The sequence below is a fragment of the Peromyscus eremicus genome, chromosome 4 (genome assembly GCF_949786415.1).
Source record: "Peromyscus eremicus chromosome 4, PerEre_H2_v1, whole genome shotgun sequence".
NCBI classification, from domain to species: Eukaryota; Metazoa; Chordata; class Mammalia; order Rodentia; family Cricetidae; genus Peromyscus; species Peromyscus eremicus.
The window spans coordinates 120,865,248-120,889,462 of NC_081419.1; the positions used below are offsets into that span (position 1 = coordinate 120,865,248).

The following is a 24,215-nucleotide window of genomic DNA, read 5'->3' on the forward strand; positions in this document are numbered from 1 at the left end:
TAACTTGTCCTTTGACCTCCACACACTCATTATGACATGTACCTCTCCTCAAATAAATAAGTGTAATAAAAGGGTTGCCTTTATTGGATCACATTATGAAAAAGTTTATTCTTATGGCAGTTTAGTAAAACTTTTTGAGTTTCTGAAAAATCTAGATTTATATGGTACAAGGAAAACTGAATATTCTGTTTTATATAATTATCCTTTTATGTAATTCAGATGTCAGCTAAAAGCTTTCCTCTGGCCCATGAACTCTAGGTGAATGTGTTTCAAAATCTTCGGCTGCTAAATCTGTAGACGTCTACAGTCTGGTTCAATATTCTTGTGTATTTCCAACACTCAAGTGCTCATCACCTCTTCTGTTCTTGAGCTGTTATGTCGCCCACACGGGATTCCAGATCACAGTGACATAACATGAGACACAGTCCCTTCCTCAATTTATATAAAACAAATTCAAGTTCGAGTATTAAAAGGCTGCAGAGGACACAACATTTAGTGAATACCCCCTCCTGTCACCATCTGGACTCCATCTCTTCATCTTCTTCTTCACTTCTTTTTTCGGAGTGCCAAACATCCAATTTTAAAGAGATTTATTTGTTTTTATCGTGTTTTGTCCACATATATGTCTGTGTACCATGTACATGCCTTGTGTCTGAGAAAGTCAAAAGAGGACACTGGATCCCCAAAACTGGAATTACAGATGGTTGTGAGCCACCACGTGGGTGCTGGGAGCTCAACCTACATCCTCTGCAAAAGCAGTTAAGTGGCCGGGCGGTGGTGGCGCACGCCTTTAATCCCAGCACTCGGGAGGCAGAGCCAGGCGGATCTCTGTGAGTTCGAGGCCAGCCTGGCTACCAAGTGAGTTCCAGGAAAGGCGCAAAGCTACACAGAGAAACCCTGTCTCGAAAAACCAAAAACAAAAACAAACAAACAAACAAACAAACAAAAAAAAGCAGTTAAGTGCTCTTAACTGCTGAGCCATTGCTCCAGCCCCCAAATGTCAATTTCTTTCTACCTCTTCTATGTAGATAAAATGGTTATTTCACTATGTAAGCGAACGGGCTTTGTATTTCCCTAAATTCTGTAACTGGTTTGTTAGGACAAGTCTTTACAACAGACAGGGGCTTATTCCAAAATAGTTTAAGTAATGTACAAGCATTTTTGGGGGTATGTGTGGGGTGGGATGGGGTGGAGTGGAGGCTCATGTAATCAACAAACTTACTGTATTAGTGACTTTTCTAGTGCTGTAAAAAAAACAAAACAAAACATCATAGCCGGGCGGTGGTGGCGCACGCCTTTAATCCCAGCACTTGGGAGGCAGAGCCAGGCGCAAAGCTACACAGAGAAACCCTGTCTCGAAAAACCAAAAAAAAAAAAAAAAAAAAAAAAAAAAATCATGACTGAGGCAGCTTAATAGGAGAGTTTATTTGTGCTTACAGTTCCAGAGGGGTAAGAGTCCATCATCATTAAGGCTGGGAAGTGGGGCAGCAGGCAGGCATGGCAGCTGGCACAGAAAGCTGAGAGCTCCCATCTTCAACCGCAAACAACAAGCAGAGAAGGCAGACGGAGAATGGTGCCTGGCTTTTGAAACTCTCAGAGCCCACTCCCAGTAACACACTCATTTCAACAAGGCCGTACCTCCCAAGCCTCCCCAAAAATTGCCACCAGCTGGGGACCGAGCATTCAAATGCCTGAGACTATGGGGGACATCTCATACAAACTACAATCATTAACCAAATTACAAGAAGAGAGGTTTTTAGCTGGGTCTCAAAGACTTAGGAAGGTTCCTCCTATTGTAGACTAGCAGAAGTGTCCTTATTTTTCCTTTGTTTTTTGAGACAGAGTCTGACCCAGGCTAGTCTCATGTTTCTTCAACCTCTTCGGTGATAGGATTACAGGTGTGTGCCTCCTGGCCAGATCAAGAAATGTCAATGCTTATCTTATACAGCTTTGACTTTCCTTACATTTCAAAATTCAAAACTGTGATGAATTCTCTCGGATTCAATTTAGCAAGCTGTCTGCTCCTACCCAATTGTCTATAAATTTGTGTTCCTATAAGAATACAGCACATCCCAGAGGAACCAAACTCTTGAGAAGGGGCTATTTCCAACTAAAATGAGAAATTTTATCATAGATATTATATTCTGGGTTTTTTTTTCTTTTACTATCCTTAAATTAAACATGAGCTAATTACCTAAGTTCCACACTAGCATTTAAACGAAGTCACTGAACCACTGAGGAAGGGACAACATTTACTGCTTGACGGGTAGCAGATAAACACTTTACAGAGGCCTCTTGAGGTGAGCCTTTGGGATTGAGTGTGATTTGTCAGGCCAAGAGGGGATTCAGGTTAGAGAGACTTCCAAGCTTGAACAAATGGACACAAATATCTCCTCTTTCAGACTTCTTCTTTCATATTCTGGGGGAAAATATTTGAAGCCACCAGAAAACAAGGGATAAAAATACCATGTTGGTTTGAGAACAGAGGACTAAATGATCCTTACTTGAAGTGAAATGCAAGCTGTATGAACAAGCAAGCAATTTAACCCTTTGACAACCCGACTTTATTATCTGTTCTGTGTTACAAAAATGGTACATCAAGACCACAGGATGGGTGGAGTTGTTACACTGTTCCTGCCTCAGGCAAACAAGCATTGCCTCAAGGCCAGGCTGTTACTGCCCATATACAAACACTCCCACAAAAGCAGCCCCTTTCTTGCCTGCTGCCTGCACTGCGTCTAATAAACTGTTTTGTTTTTTGTTTTTTTCTGTTTGGAGAATTCTTTCACCACTGGAGTCACCGGCCTGACACAGCCAGTCAGCACAGAAGGCTCAAATAATTATTAAATAAGGCAATTCTTTAGTTCTTTGCCTTAGCACATTGTAGGTGCTTAGTAAATAAATGCTAACTATGATATTAGCAAATATCATACACTGAGTATAGCGGCAAGGTTCATCAAATTCTGGCTAGATTCTGAAACTATTTAAAGTGACTTGTTGGGCTGAGAGATGGCTCAGCAGTGAAGAATTTATGCTGCTCTTCCAAAGGAGCAGAGTTCGACTCCTGCACCCACATCAGACAGATTATGACTGTAACTCCTGTTCCAGAGGATCTGACGCCTCTGGCCTCCACAGGTACCAGGTATGTGTGCACATACCCACATGCGAACATACACTGCATAGTTAAATAAAATAACTCTTAAACATTTTTAAAAGTTGCTTATGCAAAGCAGGTATTTTTTAAATTGTAAAATACTTTAGATTTTTTTTTTTCATAGTTCTGCCAGGAACAGTAGCATAAAAATGAGAGAAACCAGGAAATGGAAACTAGAGCCCAAGTCTGACTTTGTGAGAAAGGAAGCAAGATAAGGCCACGCCTTTCCAAAGTCGTGACCACACCGGCAAGAACCTGCTACCGCGGGCGAAGGTGTAAGCTCGGAGCCCAGCTCTCGAAGGCCCGATCGGAGAACGCCGCCGCAAGCCAGGTCTTAGCACCCCGCCCCACAGCTCGCCCAGACAGACCACAACTTGCCCTGTCTAGGCGAACCCTCACTTAGCCGAGATCCTTTCCCGGCTTCCCCCGCGGTGGGGCGTGACGCCACTTCCGGTCTCTGACCGCACGTGGGAGGAAGTGCCGGTGCCCGCGGCTGCTGCTCCTGCCAGTCTCGTTGGTTACACTAGCCCGCTGGCCCGTTCGCTGCCCCGTGCCGCCCGCTGGTCATGGGAGTCCCGGCGTTCTTCCGCTGGCTCAGCCGCAAGTATCCGTCCATCATTGTCAACTGCGTGGAGGAGAAGGTGAGGAGGCGATCAGTACGCCGTTTCGGGGGGGTCTCGGCGCGGCACGTCTAGGCCGCGGCCCTAGGGGCCGGGCACCCGCCCCAGGCAGCCTCGCGGGCCGCTCCGCGGGTTCGCGGACTCCCGAGGCGTCTGGGCGGAGCGAGGGAGAGTAGGGGTCTGTGGGGGTCTGGGCGGCTCCTCCCCCGCCTGCCAAGCGGGGCATCCCGGGCTCCGCCCACGGCTTTGTTTCCTTGGTTGCCCGCGCAGCTCAGGGCTCGGAAGGGCGCCCTGGCTGGGCAGCCCCTTGACGCAGGCTGCAGGGGGAGGCATGGACCGCTTGCTGGTCCACACGTGTATTGGACCCGGCGTTCCCGGTGGCGGGATCGCATGTTTTCCTATCCCGAGCCTGGTCATTTGTTGCAGTTAACCGTACTCGCAGAGCGGCTAGTTAGGAAGGACTAGGACGGGGCAACCGTCGGTCTCCAAGGGCGGGCTCCACTGGACGATTGCGGGGCAGCTTGCGGTTTTACTTTCCGGATCCTCAAGTGGTGTTAGTTTGCTAGTTTGTAGGTAGACTTTTAGCCGTTCCAATTCGTGAGTTTTGCTTTCATCTTTCCCGTGATTCTGTCCGAGTTCGACTTTGTACTCTCAATTAGAATTTCTGGATTGGAAAAGATCCGTACACATGTGTCCCCTCCCACTTTTGGCTTTAGAACCAATTACCTGCCTGTCTCCAAGAACCTATTTCTCCTGCTTTAGGTTATTTACTTTCTTACCTGTCTTAGAAGAAACCATAGCTTTGTTTTGGTGACATTCCTAGTATTTCTTGTGTTCTCAAAAGACAAATTGCTAAGCTGAATCAGTTTCCTTTGTAAAACTTTGTGTTCCTCTGGGCCAAAGGGAAAGCAACAGTTCCTTGTTCCGTCTGGTCTTTTTTTCAAAGACAGACACTTTGAACTGTTTTGGTTCCGTCCGGTCTTCTTTTCAAAGACAGACACTTTGAACTGTTTTGGTTCTATCTCTAAATATGTTTATATTTGATTTATCTGTTTTAGGTCTATCTAATTCTAGGTGGAAGACGACATAGACATTTATTCACTACCACTCTGCCTTCCTAATGCCACAAATACATATATCTGACGTTAGTAAATTTTGTAATTTAACGGAGAATGGCTTTAAATTTTCATCGCTCCAAGGTGTGGCACATGCCTTTATCCCAGCACTCAGGAGGCAGAGGCAGTCTGATCTGAGTTCTAGGTGAGCCTAGTCTACTTAGCTAGTTCAAAGCAAGCCAAGGCTTACATGTGAGTCCCTCTCAAACAAAAATTCTATCACCTGTACAAAGTATCCTTTTACTAGTTTCTGTCGCCTATACAAAATACCCTTTTCTAGTTTCTAAGGTTGATGTTAGCTTTTTTCCTTCAAGCTGTCTTAACTGGTCAGCAGTGCTTTTAGTTCTCAATCAAGATTGTCAAAGCTTTGGCCATATAAGCTAGGGAGAAGTGTTCTTGTTGACTGTTATATACTGTGATTGTAGTTTAGGTTGCCTATCTTTTACTAGAGCGGGCCCCTCACGTCTCCCCATCTTTCTTTTACCCCTTGGTTGGGTCACTTTATACCTTTCCTTTCCCCATCCAAATAATTTTATCATGCATTCTGACTTTTTTTTGTCTCATTGTGCCTCCTTTAAGTATTAATTTTTCCTTGGAGAAAGTATCTCACTGCTTAGCCTTAAACTCTCCCAGCCAGTCTCCTGAGTGCTGGGAATACCATGTACACTGCCACTCCCAGCTTGGTGTTGTCTTTATGTCTGTTTTCTTTACATAAAAACTGAAAAAACTGTATGCTTCCTAGAGGTGCTTCCTGGGAATAACTGTTTCCTGAATTTTATCTTTCTTGGCTTAAAGCTGCCCTTCATTTTTATTTTTGAATTGAATTCTTAGGAAATGCCACTGTGTGATCTGAGTTTTCTGTCAATTTAGGTCCCCAAATACCTTTATTCTCCTTGTGAATGGTTCAGTCCAAGTTGGAAAACCAGTTCCCATGAAGATGTTGAAAGCATTCTTTTCAGCTATTGTTGTTGATGAAAAGTTTAATATTAATTTTCTTTTAAGACACTGTCTCACTATGTAGCTCTGGTTAGCCTGGATATCAAAGAGATCTGCCTGTCTCTACCTCCCAAGTGCCGAGATTAAAGGTGTTGGCCACTAGGCCTGGCTGTTTATGTGATATTTGTTTATTTAACCAAGTTTTTGGTAGCATTTACTGTGTATCAGACAGTGTTTGAGGACTTTATTGATACTAGGTTGTTAGGTACTTAGGACAGCTAATAACTGTCAGTACCAGTGTGAAAACTAGGAAAGTCAAGCTCCTAACTTATGACCCTCCCCTTTCATTCTTTGGAATTGATCAGTTTTTTACTTTTCGTTGTGACATTTGCACACATTTACATAATATATTTAGATCCCATTCACCCTTCCCTTATAGTATCTTGTTCCCCTCCTGCTAATCTCTTTCTTCCCAACCAGCTACCCTGTGTGACCTGGTCTGTTTAATTAGTATTGTTTAGAAGGATGAGGGTAAGAGTCGTCCCCCCACCCCCACCCTGGTCCATCCGTCGGTCTACCTGTTTGTTCGTTTTTTCAAGACAATGCTTCTCTGTGTAGCCCTGGCTGCCCTGGAACTCACTCTGTAGACCAGGCTGGCCTGGAACTCAGAGATCGCCTGCTTCTGCCTCTCAAGTGCTGGGATTAAAGGCGTGCGCCACCACTGCCTGGTGAAAGGTTTTGGGTGTATGCAGCAGGCACATGTGCATCCAGAACAGAGGTGGAGGGACAGTAACATGTATGCCTTGGTATGTGTATGGAGGTTAGAGGACAACTTTATAGTCAGTTCTTTCCTTCTAAGCAAGCACCTTGACCTAGTTGAACTTCTGGTTGGCGCCTATGCTTTATAGTCTTCACGGCTCATTGACTTTCATGTTACATAGACTTTGAGATTAATTGATACTGTATCTCTTTCATTTTTGAAACAAAGTCTCCCTGTATAGCCTAGGATTTCCAGAAACTCATGATTCTTTCTACTGTACCCAGCTTCATTAAAGTTTAAAAAAAATATATACTTGTTATATTAATGAATTTCATTATCACATTCTCATGTGTGTGTTATGCAGTCTGCTCTTCTTTACTCCCTCCCATTACCTTCTTTCAGCAGAAGTCTAGAATCCTCATGAGAAAACGCATGCATTATTTGTCTTAGCCTGGTTGTTTAGCATAATAATTTCCAGTTCCATCTATTTCCCCACAAATGATTTAATTTCAGTCATCTTTGAGTTTTGTTGTTGTTGTTTTGTTTTGTTTTTTGGTTTTTTTCAAGACAGGGTTTTTCCGTGTAGTTTTGGTGCCTGTCCTGGATCTTGCGCTGTAGACCATGCTGCCCTCGAACTCACAGAGATCCGCCTGGCTCTGCCTCCTGAGTGCTGGGATTAAAGGCGTGGGGGGGGGGGAGGAGGGGGGCGGCTCCCCCGCCACCTGGCATCATCTTTGTGGTTTAATGATACTCCAGTGTGTGTATATACACATCTTTCTGTATACATGGAATTATTGGGGGATATTGGCTGTTAAGAAAGTGCCTCAATAAATATGTGTATATATATATATATATATATATATATATATATATATATATATATATATATATGTGTGTGTGTGTGTCTGTTGCATGCTGACTTGGATTCCTCCTAGTATATATTCAGGAGTGGTACAATAGTTAGATCATGTCATATGGTAGTTCTACCTTTTTCCTTCTTTTCTTTTTTTTTTTTTCCTGAGGAATCTCCATACTCATTTCCATAAAGGCTGCAGGCATACACTTTCCCTCTAGCAATGTGTGTTGCCACTCTCTGTTATCCTTGCCAGCATATGATATTTATGATAGCCATTTTCACTGGGGTGAAATCTCATTGTAGTTTTGATTTGTATTTCTTGATGACTAAGGATTTTTTTTTATTATTATTATTGGCCACTTTTATCTTTTTTGGTTTGGAGACAGAGTTTCTCTGTGTAACAGCTCTATCCTGGAACTCACTTTGTAGATCAGGCTAGTTTTGAACTCACAGAAATCTGCCTGCCTTTTCCTCCCAAATGTTGGGGTTAAAAATGTGCGCTATTTATTAATTAGATTGTGTGTGTGTGTAAAAACTTCTGAGTTCTTAATACCCTGTCAGATGAATAACTATCAGGGATGTTTTTCATTCTGTGTGCTCTCTAAACACCAGTTGCTTGCTTTTCTATGCAGAGACTTAATTTCATTTGTTAATTTTTTTAAATTTATTTTTATTCATGTGTGTCTTTGTATGAGTGCCTTCTGAGGCCCCAAGAGTGCATTGGATTTCTTCTAGAGCTGGAGTTACAGGCAGTTGTGAGCCACTTCATGTTGGCGCTTGGAACCAAACTTGGGTCCTCTATAAGAACAACAAATGCCTTCAACCACTGAACCATCTTCTCACCCTCTCATTTTTCTGATTTTTTTTGTAATTTCCTAGACAATTTGAGTCCTTGCTTGCGCTTTTATCTTGAAATGTTTTCCTTATATTTTCTTTTGGTAGTTGCAGAGTTTCAGTTTTAGTATTTAAGATTTTTTTCTGTTGTGAATTTATTTTGTACTGAACAAGAGATAGGGATCTAATTTGTTCTTTTGCATGTAAATACTCAGTTCTGTGGCACTGTTTGTTGAAGAGACTTTCTCTGGCATGTTTTTTGGCACTTGTGCCAAATGCAGGATGGCTTTTGCTGTTTTATTTCTGGATCCTCTTATTTCCTTTTTACATGTCTGTTTTTGTGATTGGTAACAATGCTGTTTTTGTTACTATGGCTCTGTTGTCTAATTTGAGATTGAGTGACACCTCTAGTGTTCTTTTTGCTCAGGATTGCTTTGGCTTTTTGTGCTCCCTTGTGAATTTTTTCTTTCTGTGGAAAATGTCATTGAAACTTTAATATGGATTATATTGAGTCTGTAGATTGCTCTTGGGCTGATTCAAGGCATGGGAGGTTTTCGTCTTCTAGTGTCTGTACTCTTCAGTGTTTTATTTTGGGGTTTTATGTGTGTGCATGTACACAGGTATGTGGTTGCTTGTGCTGTGCTCGTGTGTGAAGAGGCTAAAGGAGGACATTGGGTATCTTCCTTATTTACTTCCCATCTTATTCATTGAAGACAGGGTTTCTCACTGAACTGGAAGCTCACTTTTTAGGTGAGGCTAACTGGCTAGCACACTTCCAAGATCTCCTTGTCTCATCCTCCCAACTCTAGGGTTACAGGTACACACAACCTGCTTTTTACACACAGATCCTGGGATTCAAACTTAAATGCTTAATTCTTACAGAGCAAGCACACTTATCTATTGAGGCATATCCCCATTATAGAGTTCTTTTACCTCCTTGGTCATATTTATTGTAGAATGGGTTTGGTTGGTTGGTTGGTTGGTTTTGTTTTTGAAGCTGTTGTGATGGGACTTTTGTCCTGGTTTCTCAGCATGTTCATTATTGTATGTAGAAAAACTGCTATTATTTGAGACAGGGAGTATTGTTCTGTAGGCCAGGCTGACCTCTAACTCACAAGATATTTGTCTATCTGCTTTCCTAATGCTGGAATATGTTTTCTGCTTGTCTTGTTTTGTCTTTTTAAATGATACGACACTGAGTCCAAATAGTACTGTTCACCTATATATGGGTGTTGGGCTGGAGCACCAACAATGTACTGAGGGGTATGCCCCCAAAGAAAATTGACTCCCTTCTCTAGCTAGGGGCAGGGCTTTATGAGTCCCTCCCTCATTCATGCTACAATACTGACTGGCTTGATCTTGTATAGGCTTAGTACACATGTAATCCCAGCTTCTCTTGAGTGCAATGGCCATGTCATGTCCAGAAGACAGCATTTCTCAGCACCCTTCTCCACCCTCTAAAACTTAGATTCTTTCTGTCTCCTCTTCTGTGATGTTTCCTGAGCCTTGGTGGCATGGAAGTTGATACAGATTAGGAATGAACATTTACGGATGAACACTTAATAGTCATTTATTCTCAGCTACTACTGATTAAAACAAAACAAAACAACCAACACTTTATTTGTATGTGTGTATGTGTATGTGTGGGTGTGCTTTGGTGTGTTTATGAAGGTCAGAGAACAAATTTGGTTCTCTCTACCATATGGGTCCTGTGGGCTTGTTGGTAGTTAACTTGAGCTATCTTGCTGGCCCTTTTACTGGTTTTATTTTAAAGTTGATTTTATATCATGATACTTCACTGAAGATGTTTACTCTAAGAGTTTTCTGGTAGAATCTTTAGGGTATTCTTAAAAAAAAAATTGTGTGTGAGAATATGTGTGCCACGGCAATAGCTTTTACCCACTGAATCTCAATTAACTCATCCTTAGGGCCTTTTGAGTATAGAACATCCAGTCTGTAAATAGGAATAATTTACTTTCTTCTTTCCTATTTGTATCAGGTTTCTCTTTCTCTTGCCTTGTTACTCCAGCTAAGGATTTCAGTACTGTATTAGTAATAAGAATGGATAGAGTGGGCATCCTTGTCTCGTTCCTGTTTTTAAAGAAAATGCATTTGTTTTTAACTCACTTTTACTATTGGGTGTGTTACTCATACATGACATTTGTTGTGTTGAAGTATGTTCCTTTTATTCCTAATTTCTTTAAGGCTTTATCATAAAGGAGTGTTGAACTTTGTTGGAGACCTTTTCTGCATCTGAAATCATATGATTTTCCCCTCTTTGCTCTACTTATGTGGTGTGTTAGACTTATGTACACTGATTTGTATATGTTGAATAATCTCTGTGTCCCTGGAATGAAAAAAAAAACTTGATTATAAAGTCTTTTTTAATGTGTTGTTGAATTCAGTTTGAAAGTGTTTTAATGAGAATTTTGTGTCTGTTCACAGGGAAGAATGATCTATATGTAGTTTTGTTGTTGTTGTTGTGTCCATTATTCCCTTGTGGTGTCAGAGTGGTACTATTTTCTGAGAATTAGGTTAGCTGCATTTTTTTTCTATTTTGTAGCACAGTTTGGAGAACATTAGTGTCATTTCTTAAAGATCTGGTAGAATTTAGCAATGAGTCTGTCTTGGCCTGGGTTTTTCTTTGTTGGGAGATTCTATTACAGCTTCACTTTCACTGTGCATTGTAGATCTGTTTAAACATATATTTTAAATTTGGTAGGTCATATGTGTCTAGGAATTTATCCACTTTTAGATTTTCTAATTTATTGGAATAGAGTTTTGAAAGTAGTCTCTAACAGGCCTCTGAATTTCTTTACTATCTGTTGTGATGTCCCCTTTTTTATTTCTAACTTTATCAATTTGAATCTCCTCTCTTTTGGCTAATTTGATTAAGGAACAGTAGTCAGTCTTATGCTGAGGCCATGCTAATATTACCTGTTTGTTACAGTTTGAGTACATGCTACTGAAGTAAGCACAGGATGAGTCAGTCTAGCTCATCTTTTCAAGATTGGTAGGATCTTGAAAAGTTATTGTGGCTATGTTGTATTTGTTTTTTCATTCCTTTGAGTGAGGAAGATTTGCCTTGTTTCTAGTTTGGGCCTGTTAGAGAAAACCTATGAGCATCTATGGCATACATCTTCAAATGGACACATATACTTTCATTTATGTGTAGCAATCTAGGAGTGAAATGATACTGGGTGATAGGCACATGATTTAACAGTTGTTCCAAATTCGGTGTGCCATCTTCTTTTTTACTTCAACAGCACATGATAGTTCTCAGTTGCTTCACTTCATTACTGATAGTCTTTCTAAGTTTAGATATTCTAGCATAAATAATGTCATCTGATTGTGGTTTTAAACTTGCATTTTCCTCATGACAAATGATAATAAAGCATGTTATCAAGTGCTTTATGTATCTTCTTAGACAAGAGATCTGTTCCAATTTTTTTACCTTATGCGAATTAAAATTATGTTCAGTTTCATATAGATATTCTAGATAGAGTTCTTTAGGTTGATAAATATTTTCTGTTAGTCTTCAGATAAGTCTCTTACTTAAAAAATGAATTAAAAATTTTGTTTATGGTTGTTTTATCTGAGTGTTCGTAGGTCTGTGCACCATAGATGTACAGTGCCTGAGACACCAGAAGAGGGAGTCAGAACCCCTGGAACTGGAATTACAGAGTTTTGAAACCCCATGTGGGTGCTGGGAACTAACCCAGGTCCTCTGAAAGAGCAGCAGTGGTTTTCTCCAACTCCTTAAAATGTTAAATTATTGTGATGAGTTTAGTAAGTTTTTTCCTTTTAAATTTCTGCATTGTTGTTAAACTTACATTTTTGTCAAGATCTTTGAGCTCTTTTCATGTTTTTTTAAAGAAGTTTTAGTCTTTGTTCATATGGTGCATTACATTGACTTTTATTTTTTAATGTGTTAAAACTATTTTGCATTCCTTGGAAAGACCCCAGAGGTCATATTGTAGTGGTTATTATTATTATTATTTTTTATTTTTATTTTTATTTTTTTTTTGGTGTTTCGAGACAGGGTTTCTCTGTGTAGCTTTGCGCCTTTTCCTGGAACTCACTTGGTAGCCCAGGCTGGCCTCGAACTCACAGAGATCCGCCTGGCTCTGCCTCCCGAGTGCTGGGATTAAAGGCGTGTGCCACCACCGCCCGGCCTGTATTGGTTATTATTATTGTTGTTGTTATTTGGTTCAGTTCACTAAAGTTTTCTTTTTGCATGTATATTTACAAAAAAAATACTTGTAGTATTCTTGCAGTATCTTTTAGTGGGTGATTTGTGTTTTATTTTTTGAGACTGGGTCTCACTGTGTAGCCCAGGTTGGTTTTGGTATTAGTATGATATATTGAGTTAAGTTTTGAATATTAAATCAAGTTTGCATTCTTGGGCTAAATCTCACTTGGTCCTGTTGTTGTTGTTGTTGTTGTTGTTGTGTGTGTGTTTGGGGGGGCTGGCTTTTATTTGCTAGTGTTTTGTTGAGGATTTTTTCACTGATAGTCCCATGAGATACTCATCTGTAGCTTTTTTCTTGTTACGCTTTGTCTGGATTTGGTGTTAAGATGATAATGGCTTTATAGATGATATTGACTTTATACAGTGAATTAGGAAATGTTGTAAAGGGTTGATGAATAGTCTGTATGAATTCTTTTTGCATACTTGGTAGAATTTACCACCTGGGTTTTCTTGCTGGTCAGTTTTTGAATTACTGATTCAGTTTCTTCACTTATTGATTTACTTCGATCATCTCTTCCTGAATGATTTTGGTACTTATGTCTTTCTAGTAATATGTTTGTGCTAGCTAAGTTGTTGATATGTTTATTCGTGGTATTTTAATAATTATTTTTGGTTTATAAAGTTGGCAGTAGAGTAAGTTTTTGTCTCTCATTCTAGTAATTTGAGTCTTTTTCTTGCTCAAGTTAAATAAAGGGCTGTCAGTATCATTGGTCTTTTCGAAGGAGTAGCTTTTAGTTTCACTGATTTTTTTCCCCCCCTTGTTCTGTAATTATTTTCTACTCTAGTTTTGCATTCTTTTTGTTTACGTTAGGCTTGGTGTATCCCTTTTTATGGGGTCTTGAAACAGAGAAAGGGTTAGGTTATTGAGATATTTCTATTTTATTATTATTATAATTTATTATTGTTATTATTATTATTATTATTATTATTATTATTATTAAGGCATAGTCTAGCTGTGTAAGCAAAGCAAACCTCAAACTCGGGATCCTGTTGTTTCAGCTGACTGAGTGCTGGAATACAGTTGTTTGCCATCTTGCCTGTTTAGATTTGAGATTTTTTTTTAAGGTATGTTTTTATTTTATATTTATCAGTGTTTGCCTGCATCTTATGTGCACTATGTGCGTATTTGGTGCTCACAGAGGCTAGAAGAGCATCGTCATCTTCTCCTCCTCTTCTTTTTCTTCTTCTTTTTGGTTTTTTGAGACAAAGTCTCTCTGTGTAGCCTTGGCTGTCCTGGAAATCACTCTGTAGACCAGGCTGGCCTCAAACTCAGAGATCCACCTGTCTCTGCCTGCCTTCCAAGTACTGGGATTAATAGTGTACACCACTACCACCCTGCTAGAGGATGTTCTTTTATTAACATTTTTTGTTTGAAAGTCTTATTTTGAGGGCTGGTGAGATGGCTCATTAGGTAAAGGCATATGCTTTTAAGCCCAGCAACCTGAGTTTGAGCTCTGTAACTCACATGGTAGAGAGGATTCTAGCAGGTTGTCCTTTGACCTCTACATGGGGCCAGTGGCATGTGCATGCTCCCTGCCTCCACATCAAAAAACAAATAAAATGTAATTAAAAATTAAAGGTGTTGTGATGGGGTGGCTATGGAGAGATAACTCAGTAGTTAAAGAGTATTTGCTGCTCTTGAAAAGGACTATGTTCAGTTCCCAGTACCTGTCTTGGGCAGCTCACAACTAACTGCCTGTAACTCCAGTTCTGTAGGATCCAATGCCTTCTTTTAGCTTCCAAGGGTACCTGCATGCATGTGGTATACATATAAACAAGCAGGCACATATACATACATAGTGTAGCTACTGCAGCTTTCTTACATTGGTTGTTTGCCTGATTTCTTTCCTTATCTGTTAACTTCTACTCTGTGTGTTTAAATCTCAACTCTTTCTTAAAGATAAGATACATTTTGGTCCACTGGCTTTCTGTGGTATACTTATGGTATAATTGCCAGTATATTTGGATTTGCATCTGCCATTTGACCTTTTCTTTCCTATGTTTTATGTACTTTTTCTTCCTGTGTTCTTTCTTTTATACTGAATGAACATTTTCTAATGTTGCTTCCTAACTTTCAAGTGATTTTTTTTTACTCATTATCTTTTTTTGCTTTTTTATTTTATTTATTTATTTATTTATTTGATTTTTTAAAACAGGGTTTCTCTGTGTAGCTTTACGCCTTTCCTGGAACTCACTCTGTAGTTCAGGCTGGCCTCGAACTCAAAGAGATCCGTCTGGCCCTGCCTCCTGAGTGCTGGGATTAAAGGCATGTGCCACCACTGCCCGGCCCTTTTTTGCTTTTTAAAAATGATTTTTCTGAAGTCATCGCTGTAGAGTTTGAATTATCTTTTTTTTTTTTTTTTTTTTTTTTTTTTTTTTTTTTTTTTGGTTTTTCGAGACAAGGTTTCTCTGTGTAGCTTTGCGCCTTTTCCTGGAACTCACTTGGTAGCCCAGGCTGGCCTCGAACTCACAGAGATCCGCCTGGCTCTGCCTCCCGAGTGCTGGGATTAAAGGTGTGCGCCACCACCGCCCGGCTGAATTATCTTATAGAGTCACTTCCTTTCAGTCTGAACGATGTTCATATTTCTAGGAAGTCAAGTCTGCTATCTTCTCTTTAAAGAGAAGTCTTTATTTCACCTTCATTTTAAAATTTTATTATTATGTGTGCATAGTATAATATGGTGACTATGTGCCGTGGTATGTACATGGAGGTCAGAGGACAATTTTTCAGAGTTGGTTCTTTGTCCACCCTTATGTGGCTTCTAGGGATTGAATTCAGGTGGCCACGATTGCTCAACAAGGTGCCTTTACCCCATGAGCCATTTCACTGGCCTGAATGCTTTAAAATTATATTTATTTTATTTATTTGGGGGCCATGGGTGCATGCCATGGTGTGCATATGGAGGTCAAATCCTCCTACCATGTGGTGTCCAGGGGTTGAACTTAAGTCGTTAGGCTTGGCATCAAGGGCCTTTACCCTCTGAGGCATCTTGCTGGCCTTCATCTTCATTGTTGAATGATAACTTTCCTAGTTCCTAGATAAAAGTTTTCCTTAGCGCTTACTGTTTTTATGCCATCCTACTGCTTCCCTGAAAAGTAAGATGTTGCTCTTACTGAGGTTCTTTTGAAAGTTACTAAGCATTTAGTATGTATTTGCTTATTTAAATGTTTTAGATTTATTGTTTTATATGTGTGAGTGTTTTACTTGCATGCATGTGTGTGTGTGGTGCCCTTTGGAGTTCAGAAGAGGGCATCAGATTCACAGGGACTGGGATTACATACCATGGTGAACTGCCATGTGGGTGCTGGAGATTAAACCTGGGTCTCCTGTGAGAGCAACTAGTACTCTTAATTGCTGAGCCAACTCTTTAGCCTGTCTGGACTTTCCCCCAACCCCTTGGCTCTTCCAGTATATTCCCATATAATTTTTTTTTTGTCTATTTCAGCATTTTTACTGTGATGTCTATATTTTAGAGTTCATAGAGCTTCTAGGTATATTTTTAAAATTTGGAATCATTTCAGTATTCTTTGAATATTTTTTCTGTTCTGTCCCTTTTTTCCTTCTTTACCATTGTATGTACGTTTTGCATGCATTGTCATGGGTTTTCTTGGTAAAGTTACTGTTTGTCCTTAGAACAATTTCCAAAGACTTGGGATTTATTGTTTGTTTATTTGTGTCTCTATATGTAGCCCTGGCTTTCCTGGAACTCTGATTGAGCCTCTCTTGCTTGACTCAGCATATGTCTACAGAACTGCCAAAAGTTCCCACTTCCCATATCCCTCCCCCTAATTACAATACACGCTGAAGCTTGCTTTCATGTCCTTCCCTTTCTCTGAGTAACCACTTTTCTGAGATGGTGTTTGTCATCATTCCCTTGCTTTTCTCTGTGCCTTCACTACATGTGTATTCAGCTCTGAACAATATCTCAAAACGTTATGTAAATGGTATAATAAAATGGTATATTTTTCTGTCTCTGGATTTTTTGTTCAGTGGTATGTTTATGATCATCCAGCTTGCTTTTTAGATCTTGGTCTAGCAGTCCAGTATGTGGATAAACTACAGTTTATTAATCACTGTCTTCATGAGGTTTTTCCCTACCTAAGTTAGTTAGCTTCTGATTTTTGTTCTTTAAACAGCTTTATTGAGGTGTAAAACTTTATTTGCATACTAGTTACACATAATAGGTTTCACTGTGACATTTTCATACACATAAAATTATTTTGATTATGTTCATTCCTCATTACCTTTGAGGTGTAAATTCTATATCATGAAATTTACTTAAAATATCAGGGTTTTTTGTTTTGTTTTTGATTATTTGCGTTTGAGACAGAGTCTCTCTGTGAAGTCTTGACTTTCCTGAAACTCACTATGTAGAGTCATCAAACTAATAAAGATCTATCTGTTTTGCCTCCCATATGCTGGGATCTAAGGTATACACTATGTTGCCTGGCAGTGTCAGTATTTTCAGTGTATTTGCAGAGTTGTGTGATCATTGCTAGTATATAAATTTAGATTTTCTTACTACCTAAAGCAGTGCATACTCACTAATAGTCACTTTTCTTTTCTGTCACCCTTTCCTCATCCTCAGCTTGACACAGTCATTATCTACCTTCTCTTTCTATGGATTTGTCTATTTGAGACTTTTTCATATAATCACAAAGGATATGGACTTTGGTGACTGCTATCATTAAGCATAATGTTTTACGTTTAAGCATGATTTAGCATGTACGTGATGGATTTTTAATGTATAGGGTTTTTAAATTTTTTTGTCCTATTGCTTTGTATATGTTTGAGGGATCATACTATTAGTAAAACAAAAATTGGGTCTTAATCTTTCACTGAAGTTCTGGATGAAAAAGGCAAAAGCACTGTCATTATAAACGTATAATTGAGAACCTTTGAGAGTACAACCCCACTTTTTGAAGGACTTAACAGTGTAGTTGGGTAGAAGTGACAAATTAATCATAAAACTGGCGATACTGTAAGAATATAAGCAAAATTCTAAGGAAATGCAGGAAGGAAAGAGTTCATTTCTTGGGTGATATGTTACAGATACCGTGAGGCGAGTGACTTCTGATTTGTTTCTAGGCTCTGAAAAGTTATTAAAGACTTTAGGAAGTGAGTGTTGGTAGAGAGAAAGAAGGCATTCTACCAAGAGGTGCATAGAAAGAGGTAGCGAGATGGCAGCACTTTCTTGGAACTTCTGTTTTTCTGTTTGTTCTGTTTTTAGGTTTTCTTTTGAGATGGTCTTACTCTACAATCATGGAACTTAATGTATAGTGGAACTTACTGTGTAGACCATTAGTCTCAAACTTAGGACACTCCTCCTTTCTCAGCCTCCTGAGTGCTGGTTCCAGGTGTTAGGTACTACATCTGGTTTATAGGGGCTTTTGAGAAATGAATAGGCCTACATAATATTATTGTGCGGCAGGCTCATTGCTTAGCTGTTTGGTGGGGAAAGCACTGGGAAAGTAGGCAAGGTTAGACAAAGATATGTTTGTGCTTTACTGATTCAACTCTGGACTGGAAATGAGATTCCATTAGAAGGTAATTGTGACTTTCTAGGTATGATGTGCTCATGGCATGGAAGGGGAGAGAAAAGCATTTTTAAATTGACAGAACTTGATGTGAATGATGAGGGAAGTCACAAAGATGACTCCCTGGATCTACTTGGATACTTTGATGATCTCACATAATTAATTTGAATTAGAAGGCGTTCACATTTAATGGGTTAATTTGATTCTGTTTTACTTGAAGTATTTTAATATTCCAGTTCTGAAATTAAGTTGGTTCATATTGAGCTTAGTACCTGTCATGTTTAGATCTTAACAGTCAAGCTATTATTTATCACTTCTTTATAGCCAAAAGAATGCAGTGGTGTGAAGATTCCAGTTGATGCCAGTAAACCTAATCCAAATGATGTGGAATTTGATAATCTGTATTTGGATATGAATGGAATCATCCATCCCTGTACTCATCCTGAAGACAAGTATGTAATATATCTTTGCCATTGATAGTAGAGGTCACAGAAGTACTATATCTATTACATTGTCCGCTCATTATTATAGGCCAGCGCCAAAAAATGAAGATGAAATGATGGTTGCAATTTTTGAGTACATTGACAGACTTTTCAATATCGTAAGACCAAGAAGACTTCTCTACATGGCAATAGATGGAGTGGTAAGTGCTAAAATAATTTAGAAGCCTTTTGTTTGTTTGTTTGTTCTTGCTGTTTTCTGAATATCTCAATGAAAGTCAGCTGAATAGTGAAAATACTGACTGTGGTTAATTTTAGAAAGAGAAGCCTCTAGTTCAATATTTCACTGAAACTTTGTTGTAGTGCTTATTTTGTGTCATTTACTATGCAGTGCTAATGTCTTATTGATGACTGCCCTTTTGAAGTAACATAGGCTGATGAGTGAATTTAATTACTTAAAAGTACTAAGTGACACATTCAAAGGTGTTGAGAGAAGAGGCAGTTTGGATTAACTATGGGGATAAAAAGAGAAGGTTGAAAATAATGTATAGATTTGCTTGTGAACATTTTGAATGGCATTTTATAAACATGAGATATACATTTTTTAGGCGCCACGTGCCAAAATGAACCAACAGCGTTCAAGGAGGTTTAGAGCATCAAAGGAAGGAATGGAAGCAGCAGTTGAGAAGCAGCGAGTCAGAGAAGAAATACTTGCAAAAGGTAGGGAGAGTATCTTTAATTTGGACTTTCCCCCCTTTTCTGAAGTTCCTACGGCTTTAAAATTTCTGGTGGGTATCTAGGTTAGAGCTAAGTCTCAGAGGAGAGAGAAGTGGGAGAGGGATACTGAGGCCAGCTGGAACTGGTTCTTCCCTAACCCAGTGCATGTACTGTGATATCTGGTTGGTTTTATCAGGTTTATTTGTTGGTGTGTGCTATCCATAGCGGTATAGTAGATAGGAAAGCCACAATTTTGTTTGACACTGTAATTGAATTTTACAGCTGGAGAAAAGGATGTCATGGGCCTGCATTTGTAAATTTTACTATGCTATATTAATTTGTTTCGAAGTGTGTAAGTATATAGTTATTTTAGCCATGGATTGTAATTAAGACTCTTAAAGCTTGTTTATGATAGAATGCTTTAATGATTTATTAAGAACTATTATCAAATTAAAACCATTAACCAGTACTTATGTCCTTCTGTTACAGAGGAAGGACTTCATGATTTTTATTTTACTATATTGTAGTATCTTTTGTATGCTGTATATTATTTGACAGTCTTGTTAAAGAAGCGGTTCTCAACCTGTGGTCATAGTCCCTTTGGGGGTCAAACAACCCTTTCACAGGGGCTACAGATCAGATTTCCTGCACATCAGATATTTACATTATGATTCATAACAGTAGCAAAGTTACAGTTATGGAGTAGTAACGAAAATAATTTTATGGTTGGGGTCACCATAACATGAAAAGCTGTATTAAAAGGTTGCAGCATTAGGAAGGTTGAGAACCATTGTGTTAAAGCTTTGTTTAAATCAAAGGGGGGAAATAAAATGCTGTTTTCTTCTTGGAGAGGGGGGTCATCTTTTTCTTAGGTGATAATGTCTTCCTTTCATATTTGAATGTTTTTGTTACTGTTCTGCTTTAATGTTGATTAATTTACTTAACTTTTTATGGGGAAAACAAAACATTGCCTCTTTTGTCTAGGTGGCTTTCTTCCTCCAGAAGAAATAAAAGAAAGATTTGACAGCAACTGTATTACACCAGTAAGTAGTCTCAGGCTTTGCTAGCTGCTGCTAACTGTTAAATGATAGGTTAATTTCTTTCTTTCTATCATTTTAGGGAACTGAGTTCATGGACAATCTTGCTAAATGCCTTCGCTATTACATAGCTGATCGTTTAAATAATGACCCTGGGTGGAAAAATTTGACAGTAAGTTTCACACTTTGGTACTTCAGAAAGATTAGAGTGATCATTTGAGGCTGTGCTGATATGACTGATATTATTTATCCCTATCCCTCATAAAATGCTAGTTGACTGTCAGAGAAAAGAGAAGCTTTCTAGTTATCGGAAATGGGTTACCTTTCACGGTCGGTTTTATATAGCTGAATTTTCTCTTAATGCCAATTTCGTTCTCTCACCTCATGAGAGCTATAAAATGGGAACAATAATTTTTAAAAATACATGAATAAGAGTGTAGTTTAATGAAAAAGTAGATTTGTCATTAGATATAAAAATGTAGCAGATTAAAGTTGTGGGACTGCATTTACAAATGGATATTTCTCATAAAGATTTAAATAAAACTCGAGTGAACTTTTCTGTAATTGTAACTTAAGGTGTGTTTCCCTTTAATTAGATTTGGTAACTATCTTTTATTGATTGCTCTTGGGTTTGGTACTTTATCCTTGATAGTAAGTAGTCAGAATCTGTGAACTGATCAGTAGTACTAATGGCATCTGATCCTAGTCCTTTTATTCTTTTGCATTCTAGTGGTAAGTTAGTTAATCAGTGGTGTAGTATTAGTGTTTAGCACACATCTTTAGAGATTTTTTTCCAACTAGTAACACCACATTAATGAAATCATCTCCGTTTTTCTTAAAGCAGTCAGTTCTTCCCTCTTTGTTCTGGTAGAAGTTGGGAAGGTAAACTAAACATATTACCTTTTTTAATAGGTTATATTATCTGATGCTAGTGTACCTGGTGAAGGAGAACACAAAATCATGGATTACATTAGAAGACAAAGAGGTAAAATTCAAAAGTATTTGATTGTATGTTCTAACAAACATATCCCAGGCTGGGGATATTGCTTAATGTTAGAAGATTTACCTGCATGTGGGGTACCTTGGATTTTATCCCTAGCACTGCCGGAAAACAAACAAAAAGGCCATTAACTAGAAAATACTTGGCAAGTTTTGGTACTTCTGTTGTGTATGGTGTTTCTATAAATATGTTACCCTCCTTTTTTTTAGCCCAGCCTAACCATGACCCAAATACTCATCATTGTTTGTGTGGAGCTGATGGTACGTTTCTTCTTGAGGATTTACTGTTCCTGGGTTAAACCAGAGTATGTTGGTGGGTTGCTGTGTGGTGGGTATTTCAGGCTTGGTTGACGGTTCTCAGATGTCTTGCCTAAGTTTAGAAAGAACCACTGTTGATTTGCTGTTGTATTGTGGTCAGTGATCACCTGTCAGGAATCTTTTTTTTTTTAACTTTAGATATCATGTCACTGACTTTACAGTGGGCAGCAGTTTCCCACATATAGTCCTGAGTTGTGGTTTATTGTGGGTCCATGTCTCTGAATGACTGTAGATAGAGCCACTACTAGGATGACTTCGGTCTTTGCTGCCTACGCTCTGTATTTAGTGGGACTTTTTCTTGTGTCATCCTTTAGTAGTAGTTTGATTATGGTAAAGGATCCTTCCAAAGTACCATTCATTTGTTTTTTTCTTATCATTTGATAGCTGATCTCATTATGCTTGGTCTTGCTACACATGAACCTAATTTCACCATAATCAGAGAAGAATTCAAACCAAACAAACCCAAACCATGTGCTCTTTGTAATCAGTTTGGACATGAGGTCAAGGATTGTGAAGGTTTGCCAAGAGAAAAGAAAGGAAAGGTAAGAACTTCAACATGGATAGTACCACATTTGAAACGTCTATTATCATGGGGAAATATGCACACTGACACAAAGTATACTGTTTAACCATTTTAAAATGTACAGTTAACCACCAAGTCAATTCAGACTGCCTCATAAAAGTATTTCACAGAAATGCAGCTTTTAAAATAATGTGAAATAAACCTGTATTTACAAGCTTATACATAATTATTTTTTTCTACTTTATATTTTTCCAATGTAACTTTTGTTTCTGTGAAGGTAAGTTTTCATAGATGATGATGCGCATTGAATATGAATTGTCTATGGAAGATATTTCAAATGATTACTATTTTTTAAGGAAACTACAAATCAGATATATTAAATACCATGACATTGTTATGTTTTTTCCATTTTCTATTTATTTGAGTTGACTTGGTTAGATGAAGTCCCTTCTACATGTGTTTCTATTTTAAGAATTGAGTGCTTGGAGAAAAAATGAAAAACATAAATATCGTATACTATATGATTTTGGACAGGAAATAGAATAAATGCAGTATACGTGTATCTGAGTGGGGACCAGAGGAATATACAACAGAATACTAACATTGGTTGGACGTAGGTGATGAGAGACAAACATGACTTTCACAATGATCTATGAGTTAAAATTTTTTTTTCTTTAAAAAAAGGTTTTAAGTGGTGCATGCGTGTGTGTGTGTGTGTGTGTGTGTGTGTGTGTGTGTGTGTGTGTGTATCTGTGTATGGTACTCTGGAACTGGAGTTACAAGTTATTGTGAGCTTACAGATGTGGACACTGGAAACTGAACTTGGGTCCACTGAAAGAACATCAAATGCTCTTAACCACTGAGCCATCACTCCAACTCCTTTTACATTTTTTTAAGTGTTTTTAAAATATTCTAGAATATGAAAGAATATTCATCTGTATGTGTCTCCCCAAAAGTAAAATATGCACTGCTTACCTCTGGTCTAGATGTGATTATTTTTAAATGGTTTGGTGAGCTGTTTAAATTTAGTACTTAAAATAAATATTAAATGGGGTCTTATATTAAAAAAACCCTAAAATTTGTATGGCTAGAAAAAATTGTAGGGTTTAGGCTGGGCATAATGTGCACTGTCTTTCTTATAGCATGATGAACTTGCAGATAGTATGCCTTGTGCAGAAGGGGAGTTTATCTTCCTTCGGCTGAATGTCCTTCGAGAGGTACGTTTCAGTGGGTATTGGAACTGGCATTCCTCACACATGTTCTTTTCATTGCTTTGATGTCAGCATTCTCTTTTTGTTGTAGTATCTGGAAAGAGAACTCACCATGGCCAGTTTACCATTCCCATTTGATGTGGAGAGGAGCATTGATGACTGGGTGTTCATGTGCTTCTTTGTGGGGAATGATTTCCTTCCTCACTTGCCGTCATTAGAGATTAGGTATGTGTATCTGTAGGGTGTTCCAATGACTATGTCAGCCTTCTTGACTTTGCAGAGCCCAGTGGTCCTAATGAATAATGTTTGTCTCCTGGTGACAGGGAAGGTGCAATTGATCGTTTGGTTAACATATACAAAAACGTGGTACACAAAACTGGGGTAAGTTTATTCTTGAGTAATTTAAAAACAGAAATATTTGGTTTTCTAAGAAGATCATTTTACATGTATTTTATCACTTACAGGGTTACCTTACAGAAAGTGGTTATGTCAATCTGCAAAGAGTACAGATGATCATGTTAGCAGTTGGTGAAGTTGAGGATAGCATTTTTAAAAAGAGAAAAGATGATGAGGTAAATACATTGCCATAGCTAAAATTGCTCCTCTCTCTTATAGGCTGTGATGTACTTTTTATCTGTCTGTGTTGTAATACCACTGTAATGTGTCATCACTTATATAACCTCAAGCTCGGTACTTGGTTATTTTATAAAGGCTGTGATTCTTGCTGTGTGGAACTGTGTATTGTATATTATTTGAGTTATATTGCAGTTTTTTTCTTCCTAATCTTATTTAGGTTATAAATTTAAAACTAGCTAAAACATGACTGCCATGTTTTATAGGAACTATTATACTCTAGAAAACAGGGTAAGGCCTAGGAGCTTGTATTCTAGGAGTCCAGGTGTAGG

At 38.6% G+C, this 24,215-nt stretch overlaps 1 protein-coding gene across 3 annotated transcripts in view; it reads left to right on the forward strand.

The window, feature by feature from the left end:
• The first annotated feature begins 3,606 nt into the window (after nt 1–3,606).
• The window catches only part of Xrn2 (5'-3' exoribonuclease 2), an 80,134-nt gene continuing 59,525 nt past the window's right edge, over nt 3,607–24,215 (forward strand). Inside the window, exons 1-13 of one of the 3 annotated variants that reach the window (XM_059261574.1) lie at nt 3,607–3,795; nt 18,390–18,517; nt 18,597–18,708; nt 19,114–19,225; nt 20,207–20,265; nt 20,342–20,431; nt 21,172–21,244; nt 21,469–21,519; nt 21,961–22,118; nt 23,242–23,316; nt 23,402–23,535; nt 23,634–23,691; nt 23,775–23,882. In XM_059261574.1, coding sequence (XP_059117557.1) covers nt 3,721–3,795; nt 18,390–18,517; nt 18,597–18,708; nt 19,114–19,225; nt 20,207–20,265; nt 20,342–20,431; nt 21,172–21,244; nt 21,469–21,519; nt 21,961–22,118; nt 23,242–23,316; nt 23,402–23,535; nt 23,634–23,691; nt 23,775–23,882 — 1,233 coding nt within the window. In that variant the 5' untranslated portion in view covers nt 3,607–3,720. Of the gene's footprint in view, nt 3,796–4,468; nt 4,537–18,389; nt 18,518–18,596; nt 18,709–19,113; nt 19,226–20,206; nt 20,266–20,341; nt 20,432–21,171; nt 21,245–21,468; nt 21,520–21,960; nt 22,119–23,241; nt 23,317–23,401; nt 23,536–23,633; nt 23,692–23,774; nt 23,883–24,215 lie in introns of those variants that run through there. The other 2 variants (XM_059261573.1, XM_059261575.1) reach the window with 2 other exon arrangements.